Source organism: Pyrgilauda ruficollis, unplaced genomic scaffold (genome assembly GCF_017590135.1).
Source record: "Pyrgilauda ruficollis isolate IOZ18807 unplaced genomic scaffold, ASM1759013v1 scaffold24, whole genome shotgun sequence".
NCBI lineage: Eukaryota > Metazoa > Chordata > Aves > Passeriformes > Passeridae > Pyrgilauda > Pyrgilauda ruficollis.
Genome location: NW_024523648.1, coordinates 9,456,921 through 9,468,583, shown reverse-complemented (window position 1 = coordinate 9,468,583; position 11,663 = coordinate 9,456,921). Strand labels below are relative to the sequence as shown.

Sequence of the window (11,663 nt, the reverse complement as noted above, 5' to 3'; positions counted from 1 at the left end):
ATTCTTATGAATTTTTTCTTGTTGTTTGGTTGCTTGGTAAACTGCTAGAAAAGCATTTCGTGGCAATAACCTTCAGAGATCTTTGTAAAGCAGTTTTACACACTTTGGACATTCTTCCCCTCATGTTATTACATGTTCTTTATGAGGTTATCTAGAAATGTTTCCTTGTTATTACACACGTCTGTCTGAAGTTGGAGCACACCTAAAATAAGCCAATTAATTAGTCATGATGGGCTCTTTTCAGCTGCACACTCATTTTCAAATGAATTTATTGAAGTAAAGGATTTACAGCATATGGACTCACAGACTTCTCATGAGTTAAACTGGCATCCATATGTACAGCTTTCAGTAGAGAATGCTAGAGTAATATTTACAATGTAAATATCAATTTTTATTACGTAAGAAACAAATATATCACAACTTTCACTTCACAACATATTTGTTCTGGTTTGATGACTAAAGTCATCTCTTTGAAATACTATGTGGAACTCAAAAATAGCTTGTTCTTGTCATAGACTTTACCAGGTGTCCTTCAGAGGTCCTGAAAAGCAAAGGAGAGATGTGCTTTAGAAGTCACTTTTGCAAGCAGTTGCATCATGAAGTGTACGAGGGCAGACAGCAGGCATTGAGTGACACTTGATACAAAACAATTGCTGTGCTTGGGACTGACAAGCTGAGATGTGGCTGCTCACAGGAGTTTGCTGGGCATTACACTCAGACAAGACCGTGGGATCAGAAAAGAAAGGTTGAAAGACTAGAGAAAAATGTTACTGCAGATTAGCCTACAGCACAGAATTGCTCACTTTGAAAAAATCTGTATCCATGAAATGGATACACAAACTCAGGCTGCTCTTTCCACACTACATTAGCAACAGGGCACTGCAATAAAATGGCAAGTAAGAGTCAATACTGATTCACCTACAAGCAGATCTGCCTCATCAGTAAAGTCAATAAAAATGGAAAGGACTGAAAATGTTTTCAGGAAGACATCTACGACCTGCTGCACCACTACTTGTTCTTCCTTAGTTAATGCCAGAACTTTGAGAAGCTGCAAAATCCAAGAGCAGATATTTCTTGCATTAGTCTTGTCTGGAAAGATAATTTCTTTCCAGAATCATGTTGCTTAAAAATTATTTAATTCTTCAGTGCACAAGCAGTTTATGTCCTTTCTAAACTTCAAGAACTTAGAGGAATTGCCATATTTGTGGAAAGGAAAAGAACATCTTCTCATTTTATTTCAGTCTTGCAAGGAAACATCTTTTTTGGGTCAGAGGGATGGGTGGTTTGGGATGATACAAGAAAAGACATTTCTCCAAGTTTTATCTTCAAGAATAGCCTTTTAATCTTTTTTCTTACTTTCTGAGACACAGTTGAATGCCAAAAACTATCCAATCATCAATTTCATAAACCATTTTCAACAATACCAAGCCAAATTGGCTTCTACCTTACTCTTTCAATATTTTGTTCCTGCAAGTGTTGATGTAGAAGGGATTTTGTTTCAGTAAACTAAAAAGAAAATAATTGTGAATGATTTTAGAAAAAATAGTAGTAGCTAAATGGAAAACAGTAACTGCAAGATTTGCATGTCAAGTACTTTCTTAATGCATAAAGTTCATCTTGCTGATGCTCTTAGTTTTAGGGACAACTTTCCAATGAAAAAGATGTTAAACAAAATCTGCAGCATTTTTTTTAATTAAAAGAAATATCCTCAAGTTTGTTCTCTGAAGAAATAATGATCTTTGTAATTAAAAATCAGTCACTTCTGGTTTTATTCTGCAGTGCTCATTGGTTGAAACACCCAAGTGAGCTAGGCGCATTATGAACAGTGCCATTTAATTAGGAATTTTCAATAGCAGCAATCATGTGATAACGCTTATTATTAAAACTATTATTTTGTTGAGACACAATGAGTGAAGAAACATTACAAACATAAAGCTTTTCATGGAATATGACTCCCTTTCCTAGAAAATGCTGATTTTCTGACAGGCCACACTCCATGTATGATTAATGTCATTTTATGGGTCAAGTCAAGCAACAGATAGCAAGAGAAAAGGCAATCTTGGCATCTCACCAGTGGGAGGTGGCTCAGCAGCTCGTCTACAGAATCGTAGTTTTCTGAAAAGGATGGTTCAAGAAGTTCTGCCTCATCTCGAAGTTTAGCAGGATTTAGCTCTTCCTGGCTGTTGTGGATCAGAAACAATTTTTATTGATCTCAGAAGAAAAAGCAAAGGAAGTAAAGCCTTCTTCTAATTGTAGCTTCTACATTTTCTATACTTAAACCACAGTGTTACAGAACATATGAAATTGCATGTTTAATGAATACTGAGACATGATATTTAAAAGCAGTCGTCTAAATGAGTGAACATACAGAATACAAGGTCTATAAAAATGTATGTTGGCACATCTCACCTATACTGATGAGGACATATAGTCCTTTAGGGATTTTTAAATTTTCATTTTGTGTGTTCACAGAGAGGCAAATTTTCAACATATTTCTTTATAAAATTGTTGTTCATGTTCCATAACTACATGGGGTTTTTTCCTTAAGAAGATTTTTACTAAACAAAAAGTATTTAAGAATCTGTTGGAAGATTTTTTAAATTGCCAGATGCTATCTCCTCTTTATTCTTCTATTCTGATTGTGGTGTCTGTTCCAGCCAGGGAAAAAGTGTTGTCTGTATTTGAAAACCACACTATAAACTATGCTATCAAGTCATTAATGTTTCGTGCCTTTTGTTTGTCCTCTCTGTATACATACATGGATGTAAACCTTTTCTGTCTTGATGCCATAAAAGTATGGAAAGAATACATATGTGCTTTCTTGTAGTACCTTCTTTTTCCAGTTAAAACTGAGTTTAAGTATTTCTTCACAGCCATCTGCTTTCGAAAGCGGCTGTAGTTGTCAGTGAAGACAGCATCAGAGTGGCGCTTGACAGGACTGTCCTGGGAGCTGGCAACACAACAATTACAAAGGAAAAGTTAACAGATGACATCTGTTTAAAAGAAAACACCATTAAATGATTGAAATAAGCTTTATTATATTGATTAGCCTAATAATAAAATCAAATTTTCAATTCAGCTTTCATTTCCATCTATGACTTCGGATCTTTCTTCAGCTGAAAAAAAGCCACTGCTTCCACTGCTTACTATGTATTTTAATAACAAGGATCAAATTCCAAAAATTGTTATTCAGCTTTTTGGGGAACACCTTCCACCGATGTTTTCTCATCTCAGTTTTACCATGGCCTATGCAATTAGGATACATAGTCAATGATTTCTAATGTCCTTGTCCCAGGAGTTCCACAAGACCAAGTGGTTTAGTGTGAATTTCATGATTCCTGCCTGTTCTCACACCCCAGGTTGCACCTTTCAATAAACAGACTTTATTCTAATTTCTGTAATTTGTGTGAATATATTTCAGTACAATGCCAAGGTGCAACCTGGTTTAAGTTGCAATAAGCTCTTAAAGGACCTCATCACTGTTCACACTGAACTCAGTGGGGGTGGAGTCTGCCACCAAGGAAAGTTAGAGTACATCATCACATAAAGCTATAAATGCTTGTTCTAAGGTTTCAGAAGACAAAACACACCTTGTGAAAGCCAAACCTGAGGGTCTTTTCTTCATGCACAATCTTGGGACATGTCAGGGTGTTCTATTTTAAACGATCTATGTTAGTTTACAGCATATGAGAAACTGGAACTGTATGTTCTGGAACAAAGGCAGCACTGACAAACGGAGGACCTAGTTTTTACTCGGCTTTTGAGAAGGTTATGAAGTAGATACTCAGTGATATCGTCACAGTGGCTCACAGTTGCTGCTTATGGATTTGAAAACAAGGGAAGTATACAGAGATCCTACCCAGCACCCTGTGCCCATTAGTTTACTGATGTATTGGTCTGGAAGCTGCATCCAGACCTCTAGTCTACAAATTTGCCTCATTCTTTTTTGAATTCTGCTGCTATACAGATCTCACAAACACCTGTCAATGTGTTCTACAGCAGAAAAGAACTATACCTTTACATTTTCACTATAAACCAATCATTTATTGATTTCATTGTGTATTTCCCTGTTGTTAAGTACTGAGTAATCAATCACTTTGTATTTACTTTTGCCACTCATCCACCAAGATAGTAAAAACACTACCAAAAAAAACAATTAGCAATTCGGCACGATAACCATTATAATATTTCCAGTACACATTATCCACGCTTTGTGCAGTATCTGTTGCTCTAACTCTCATGGCTGTGTCAGGAATAAATAGTAACATACTCATTTAGTAATATCACTAAATACTTACATAGGATTTTTAGCTCCCCCATAATTATATAAGCTTCTCTTTCGGTATCTCTAAATCAAAAGAAGGAGACCTTGGATACAGAAGGGTAAAAAAAATTGCCAATAAAGCCAGCTAGGAAAAAAAAAGTCTACCTAATGTGTCACCTCACCTAACTCGTTTTCTAATAAGCGAATGCAGATATCTCTTCACAGCAAGTTTAGCCAAAAGATGGCTGTAGACACTGGTGAAAATTCCATCAGCATGCCTTGCATTTCTGAAATGGACAATAAATAAACTCTACAATACAGCCTGGGTTCATATAATTTTGATAGCGTTCATTTTGCAAACATACTGCTTTCCTTAATTTAACTATTGCACATATTAAAGGGAACTAATTTCATAAAATAACTTTCAGATTTTCACAATATACTTTTTACTCCTTCCTGGAAAGTGAATGCATTCATCATGCCAGAATGGCAATACAATCAATATTTCTGCCGACATCCCTACTGCTACCACTATGCAAGCAGTGGCTGTGGGATTTTCTTCCATAATTGAGTCTTCCTTTCCTTATCTCCGTTTGAAAATGTGAATGATTTTTTGGCAGAAATCAAGTAGTCCATTATCTTTTGTATTTGTGATAATAAAGAAACTCACCTATCAATAATTCTGGACAGATCAAAATAGAATTTCTCATTTTCAGGTAGTGTGTTCTGCAAAAGATCTGCTTCTGACTTTAGTGACCCACGGGCATGGTCAGGTTCACTGGCTCCATCAAAAGGCATTCTGTTTCCCAATCTGTTGGAGAAAGAAACCGTGTAAAGTACAGCTAACTGAGGACATGCGACACTTTATCAGAGATAACATTCTGGTTTGTGCCAAAATGCACATCTACCTACTTTCATCAGTAAGGCATTTAAATGAAATCTGGATAATTCAAAAATCACTTTCAGATAGAATCCAGGCTTAATTGTAGATTAATTGACGTAACAGATCCTTGTCTCAAATTTATATTTTCTAGATAAATGTTGTCACTGAATGCAATTTATTCCAGTGCATAATGTATGACAATCACAGTACAAGTGACAACTGTGAAGCTTTTTCTAACAACTGCATTTTGTGTAAATGGTGGATGAAATTAACAGCCTCCACCCAAGCAAAGTGAAAACTGCTCCTGTGACGTACTTACCTCCCAGTTAAATATAAGATGTGCATTGAAATGAAGAATGAAACAGTTCTTAGGCCTTCTCCAAAGAAAGCAAATACACCAAGAACTTCAAACTAAATTAAAAGTGCAGTCATGTATCTCTACATGTTTTTATTCTCTCATGTTAGAAGCCAAAAAATCTTTTAATCTCTTCAAATGTATCATGGCAATTGCTCTGTATAAACTGATGTACAGTTACTTCACATTTTATGCAGTTTCTTATGAAGTGTCATATTTAATCAAGGGCAGTCTGACTGCATAGCAGTGGTTTGGCATCATTCCTTCTGGCTGCTCTGATATTCTGTGGCAGACAAGGAAATCATTGTAGGAAACCCCTGCGTGTGATGACATGCAAAAGTCACATACTAAAACTAAGATAGACTTATGCCCTCGCAATTTTAAAGTCACTTTTAGCACTATTTATATGTCTGATTCATGTACGTCTTCTGTCTGGTAAAAAAAAAAAAAAAAAAATTATATGTCTGATTCATGTAAGTCTTCTGTCTGGTAGAAAAAAAAAAAAAAAGGTGCAAAGTTGCTGGGTAAAACAAACCGGCTCAAGTCACACCTTTTGGAAGTCACTCAGTGCTTTTTTTGCCTGTTTTCCATTGGTCCTTCTACACTTTATGTCCCTCTTACCTAAATGCAAGCCGTACCATTCTGCCATCTGATTTAATTCAGATACATGGACCACTAACAGCAACTTCAGCCGGGGGAAGCGCGCAGAGGTACAAATCCTGCCCCCCGCTCTGTCCCCGTGGGCCCGTTCCCGTCCCAGGGCTCACCGTGACCCACATCGCCTCCGCCCCCCGCGCACACCGCGACCCAGCCCGTGGGGCAGCGCGGCTGCAGCCGCCTCGGGAGGTGCCTGCGTGTCCCGACAGCTTTTACCGGGCGGGTTCGGCGGGCGCCTGACCGCAGCCTCGCCGCGGGGACCCCGCGCACCCGCCCGATCCCGGGCAAACACCCGACGGCAAGCGCCGCACTGCGCGTTCCTCGGGAGGGCGCAGCGGAGGAGTGGCGCATGTCACAGCCCCTTCGGCCCCCCGTTCCTGCGGGCTCGGGGCGCGGAGCGGGGCTCGGGGCTCGGGGCGCGGAGCGGAGCGCGGCCTTACCGCGGGACGGGAGGGAAGGCGGCGCCCCGCGGGGGCAGCGCCCGCGCCCGCCAGCAGAGGGCGCTGAGGAGGGCGAGGGCGAGGAGGAGCGGGGAGGCGCCGCGGTGCTCCATGGCCGCCACCTGCGGAGGGAAGAGCGCAGCCGTCACCCTCCGACCCGGCCCGCCCGCACCCGCTGGCCCCGCGCCGGGGCACCGGGACTTCGCCTCGGGCCGCCGAGCGACTGCCCCGGCCCCGCTCCCAACCCGGTCCCTGTCCCGAAAGATGCCGCCGGCCGGCAGGGTCGCGATGGCGGGGCAGCTGCCCGCGGTCAGGGAGAGCTGGCATTCCCGAAGGCGACCCCGGCCCGGTGCGAGGGACAGCGGTGCCCGGGGCTCAGCGACTTAAGCGGTAACAAGAGAGGGTCCCGCCCCGGCTGCCTTGGGCTTTCAGAATCTCTCCCCGCTCCCCGACGGCCGGGATGGTTTCCCTGCAGGTCCGGGAGGGGCGAAGAGGAGCGAGGGTACGGGACGGGGACATCCTTCCTCATGCGCTGGAAGTTGCCGCTGCGGCGGGGAGAAAGTTACTCACGGAGCCGCGAGTCCGTCGGTGGGTCTGGCTGGGCGGGCGCGGAGCGGAGCGGTGCTGGGGGAGTGCGCCCTGCTCCGCTGCGCGGTTGCCGGGGCGGCGGCGGCAGAGGGTGAGGAGGAGGAGGAGGATGAAGAGGAGGGCTCCGTCTCGCCGCACGCTCTGAGCTGCCTGCCGCGCCACCGCGTTTTATAGCGTTTACACGTTTCTGCTTCCGAAGAAGCAATCACGTTACTGGAGAGACGTCACCCTTCCCAAGGGGACGGTCGCTTTGTTCAGGACAGTCAGAGACTTATATTTAACACATGAGCAGTCGCGTACCTCTTCCCCCTCCCCCTCACCCCCTCGGCCATTATTTGATTTATGTTAATGACATAGTTTTGGAGGAGCGGAGCCCCGTCGGAGGGGTGATTCCGCCTGGCCAGGCGGGAGAGCAGGGTCTGCGGGCGCGCCACACCGCGCATCCCTGCCCGCTCCCGGGATAGCCGGAGCGAAGGTGGCTGCACTCTCCGGGCCCCTCCGCTCCCAGCCCGTAATCCCCCAGCCCCCGTGCTTCCCTGAGGAGCCCCTTCCGCGCCGCGGGGTTGCTCCTTTCCCTAGCTCTCCGGCAGTGTTTCCGTGCTAAGCCGGTCCCTCTCTGCCCCCGGCACATGTAAGTCCCTGATGGGGGTTCCCGCCCTAGGTGCGCAGGGAGCTGGTCTGAAAAACAAAATCTTCCTACAGGTTTTAGTTTGGTTTTAGCAGGTGTCGAGGTGCTTTCTACTCTTCGCTATCTTGTTTAAACTGCGTGCGTGTTCGTGGAACACGGATTAACTCCCACATCCAAGCGCCTCTTGGTGCAGGCGAGCACGGCGGGTGCTTGTGACGGTTCCGCGGATCCCAGCGCCGGCACGCGCTGCGCGGGTGCGCAGGGAACGCGGCTGGAGCGTATGTTAAACCTCCCTGAGCAGGAGGGGATCAGCTCTTCCTTCTAAGGTGTCTTAAGCCCAGACCTCGGGGATGCCACAGCAAGGGAGAATCAGTTTCAAGCCTTTGATTTTTCTCCTTCGAATTTCCCTGCCACAGAGAGAGCTGTGGGCAGCAGGGAAAGAAACACGGGGGAAGTGGGCGTGGGACCCGCGGGCGGGCCGGCAGGACGGAGCTGCTGCAGCAAGCACCTCTTCAGTATCCCACCGTATCTTTTCGGTGCCTGCCTTGAAATATTTGCCAAACAATCGCGGAAGAATTTCAGCTGTAAAGATCATCATTCACTCCCCCCCCCCCTTTTTTTTTTTTCTTTTTTCTTGAGCTTTTGTGCCTCTAATCCTACTCAGTCGGTAACGATTGTACCAAATCCATACAGACGATTTCACCATTTCTTCTTACTTCTAATAAGTTTTTCTGTTTCATGTTTTACTAAAGGTTAGGCAGGCTCAATGCCGAAGATTCTGCGATGCTTAATCATATTTTCTAATTCAGTTACATAAAGAATAAGTGAATTAGATTAAAAATGCCTGGAAATTTGTTTCTCGGATGACAGCTGTGACTAAAACCAGAGTTCCTGCAGTAGTCTAATTTCAGGAAATTTTCCCCTTGTTACTACATAACTAGGGGTCGAAGGAGCTATTCTGCTCCGGAATGGCGGGATGAGCATCAATGGCACCGTATTCCCCTCACCTCAGAAATATCCCGGCTAGGGCGCATAGGCGTTGTGCAGTGTGCACGACCTGGGGAAGCGCGGTGGTCTTCACTCAACTACTCGCAAGAGGAGAGAGGAAGGAGAAAGCCATCTCCTGGGTGGCGTAGGGACGCGTGCCCGGGGCACGGCGAGGTGTGCGGATGCCCAGTCCCCTGGCCTGGAGCGACGAGGGGAGGCTGCACTCGGCAGCCCGCGGCTGTCCCCGCTCCCGCTCCTCAGCCCCAATTCCCAGCCCCGCTCCTTCTCCTCAGTCCCGCTCCCGCCGAGGGCGCCGCTGCGGGAAAAGCCAAAGGCTGCTGGCAGCAGGAAGCGGAGAAGAAAGAAGTTTCCTTCTAGCGCTAGCAAGCCTGAGCCAGCGCAGCCTGTAGAGGGGGTCTCGCAGGAGTCCTGCGGACTGCGGTCCCTGGCAGGAGGAGGGGAGCAGCCAACTCAGTCTAGGGGATACGCGAAAAACAAGTCTGCTGTCATTTGCTATGTGTGTGCAGTATGGGTGGCTGCGTGCTCTGAGGAGATGTGTATAGACTAAAAATTGGAGAATCACTGGCAAATCCGGGCCTTCTTACCACACTGAGCCATTTGGGGCTGTGATGTACCGCACTGCACCCTTCCATACTGTACCTGGTGAATCTGGCTTGCTGTAACTTTTGTTCTTGCAGGTAGTACACTAGGTTGGACAACATGCGGTCAGGCCGGCTAAAGCAGCCTCAGAATGGCCTCAGAACATCTCTAGGGATGACAGTGTTGATAAAGAAACCTCTCTAGGGCTCCCTTAACGATCTGAGAAATATGTAGTGCATCTAATCTAACAATGCCATCTATTTTCCCTATTCTATGGACAAGAAACTGAATCACAGGGGGATCAAGCAGGTCCTCTTGTTTACTCAGGAAGTCTCCAGTGGAGCTTTGAATTGTCCCCAAATGCCCCAAGCACTCTTCAGCTGCACTAACAACTGCCTGCATTTCCCTTCAGCATCCTGTTGCAAGCCACCAACTCCTCCTCTTGAAGACAAACTGAAGAACAGACGCCACCTCCCCTTTCTCCTTAGTCCTTCCTCACAGGAAGGACTTTCGTTGAAGGAGGTTGGTTTGGGATGATTGACAAGGGTTTGGGATGGCAATCCAAATTCTATCTTTTCCATTTTTTTTCCTCCTGAAGCTTACACACACTACTATTTCAACATTTGATAACAGTAAGTCATTAAAAGAAAATAATTCTTTATAAACAGACAGATGGAGAAAAGACCCTTTTCCATTGATGTCCTAAGTGAGTCCTCCAAGATCTAGGCAGAAGAGCCCTTTTTGGATGGCAGTTCCCACTGTTTTGTACTGGAAAACCTGTGCCCTTTCAGGAAAGTGTCACTTGGGAGAAAATAGTGCTTGAGAGCATCTCCAGGATAATAATTAAACACAGGCAACTCCTGCGAAATCAAGTCTTTTTCAGTGGTTTTTATAGGAATCCTGATGTACAGCACCCTCACATTTACTGAACCTTTTATCTTTATTTTAGGTGTTATCAAATATCTTTTGGTTACTCTCCATTTTTGCTTCAATTTATTCTTTAATATTCCACTTAATAAAACAAAAAAAAGTTACAATTATATTAAAATAAAAATGTTACAGTTATAAAATTGCAATATTTAGGAATAATGGAAAACCAATTTAGAGAAGATGCACCAAAGAGCAAAAGTTTTCTGAAAGTTTGTCTTACCATTTGTATACAAACTTGTGCAATGTACGTAAATCAAGTATTACCTAAAATAGCTAAATCATCTGGAGTAAGAAATTTGGGAGTTCTAAGGTTTGTTAGTCAGATTTGCTTACTATTTTTAGCATGTAAAACTGTTCTGAAATTGATGTGCTAAAAATCTCTTAAAGCCAAATCCTTACATGAGAGAAACCAGCTTAGTTCTATGAAGGACCTGCTTATCATTTACCAAATTTATCATGTAATTGTATTTGAAAAAGGGAATTATATCAGAAATAGAATTAACATTTTGTTTGGAAAAAAAAGAGATAAAAATACTAAGAGACTTGTTTTAGGACTTTCATATTGTATCAGAAAAGGAAACTTCTACTGACTCATGAGCTCTCTCTTACGAATCATTGGGTTAGCAGAATGTCCCCTGTGCATTACAGCTCATGTTGCTGTGGATGAGTTCAGAAGCTTTGCCTTTGATCCCATAGCCACCGCACATTGATCCATGAGTTTTTAGAGCTTATAGAGCAGATTGATGGTGCACTAGTAGTCAGCAGCTAGCAGAACAGCTTTTTCAACTTTCACAAAAGAGATAACGTGAAAATTCAAGAAACTGTATATGAAGAACAAAAAATACAACTAAAAATTGATAAACTAACCTGGCCTTCTCTAATCCTTTAATGGCATGATTAGCATATGCTCCAATATCTGCTTTCAGCATCATGTTGCAGTGCTGGATCCCACTCTCTCATAAATATTCATATTCCTCAATATCACCTGGTTTGATAAAATGGATGAAATGCTGAAAGGAAAATGCTGAAACTTTTTCCAGCATCACTTTCTTTGCAGCTGTCTCTGAATGCTTCTCAGAAGAAATAAGGAGAAAACCATCAGTTTGTTCTTTTAGGTAAGTTTTATTACAGAAGTACAATCCACATACCTTTAGCCTGAGTGAGTTCTGCAGACTCAGAAATGTGATGCCAAGCAGAATAAAACACAGGCAATTTTTTTTTCAAATTAAAAACTCATGAGTTCTCTTCTGCAACAGAAACATTCGGGAGAATAGTGCTTTCTCCTCAGAGCACCTCAGATCCCAGGCTGCAGGAGGATCACAGGTGGAGCC

General features: G+C 43.8%; 1 protein-coding gene across 2 annotated transcripts; it reads right to left on the bottom strand.

The window, feature by feature from the left end:
• Positions 1-252: 252 nt before the first annotated feature.
• LOC121354866 (vasoactive intestinal peptide) lies at positions 253-7,347 on the bottom strand. 2 transcript variants are annotated; one of them, XM_041469881.1, is made up of 7 exons: positions 7,170-7,347; positions 6,600-6,721; positions 4,935-5,075; positions 4,447-4,551; positions 2,831-2,950; positions 2,072-2,180; positions 253-541 (listed from the first exon to the last, which is right to left on the bottom strand). In XM_041469881.1, exons 2-7 carry the CDS (start codon positions 6,710-6,712, stop codon positions 533-535), a joined length of 597 nt encoding a protein of 198 aa, XP_041325815.1. In that variant the 5' UTR covers positions 6,713-6,721; positions 7,170-7,347; the 3' UTR covers positions 253-532. The 2 variants fall into 2 exon arrangements, with proteins under 2 accessions (XP_041325815.1, XP_041325814.1); XM_041469880.1 differs by lacking the exon at positions 4,447-4,551.
• Positions 7,348-11,663: the final 4,316 nt, after the last annotated feature.

Excerpts from the sequence above, each read along its gene's own strand:
- LOC121354866 (XM_041469881.1), bottom strand. The coding sequence starts at position 6,712 with ATGGAGCACCGCGGCGCCTCCCCGCTCCTCCTCGCCCTCGCCCTCCTC. Across the intron at positions 4,552-4,934 it reads CTGTCCAGAATTATTGATAG|AAATGCAAGGCATGCTGATG; the intron begins GTGAGTTTCTTT and ends TGTCCATTTCAG. Across the intron at positions 2,951-4,446 it reads CTTATTAGAAAACGAGTTAG|CTCCCAGGACAGTCCTGTCA; the intron begins GTGAGGTGACAC and ends TTGTGTTGCCAG.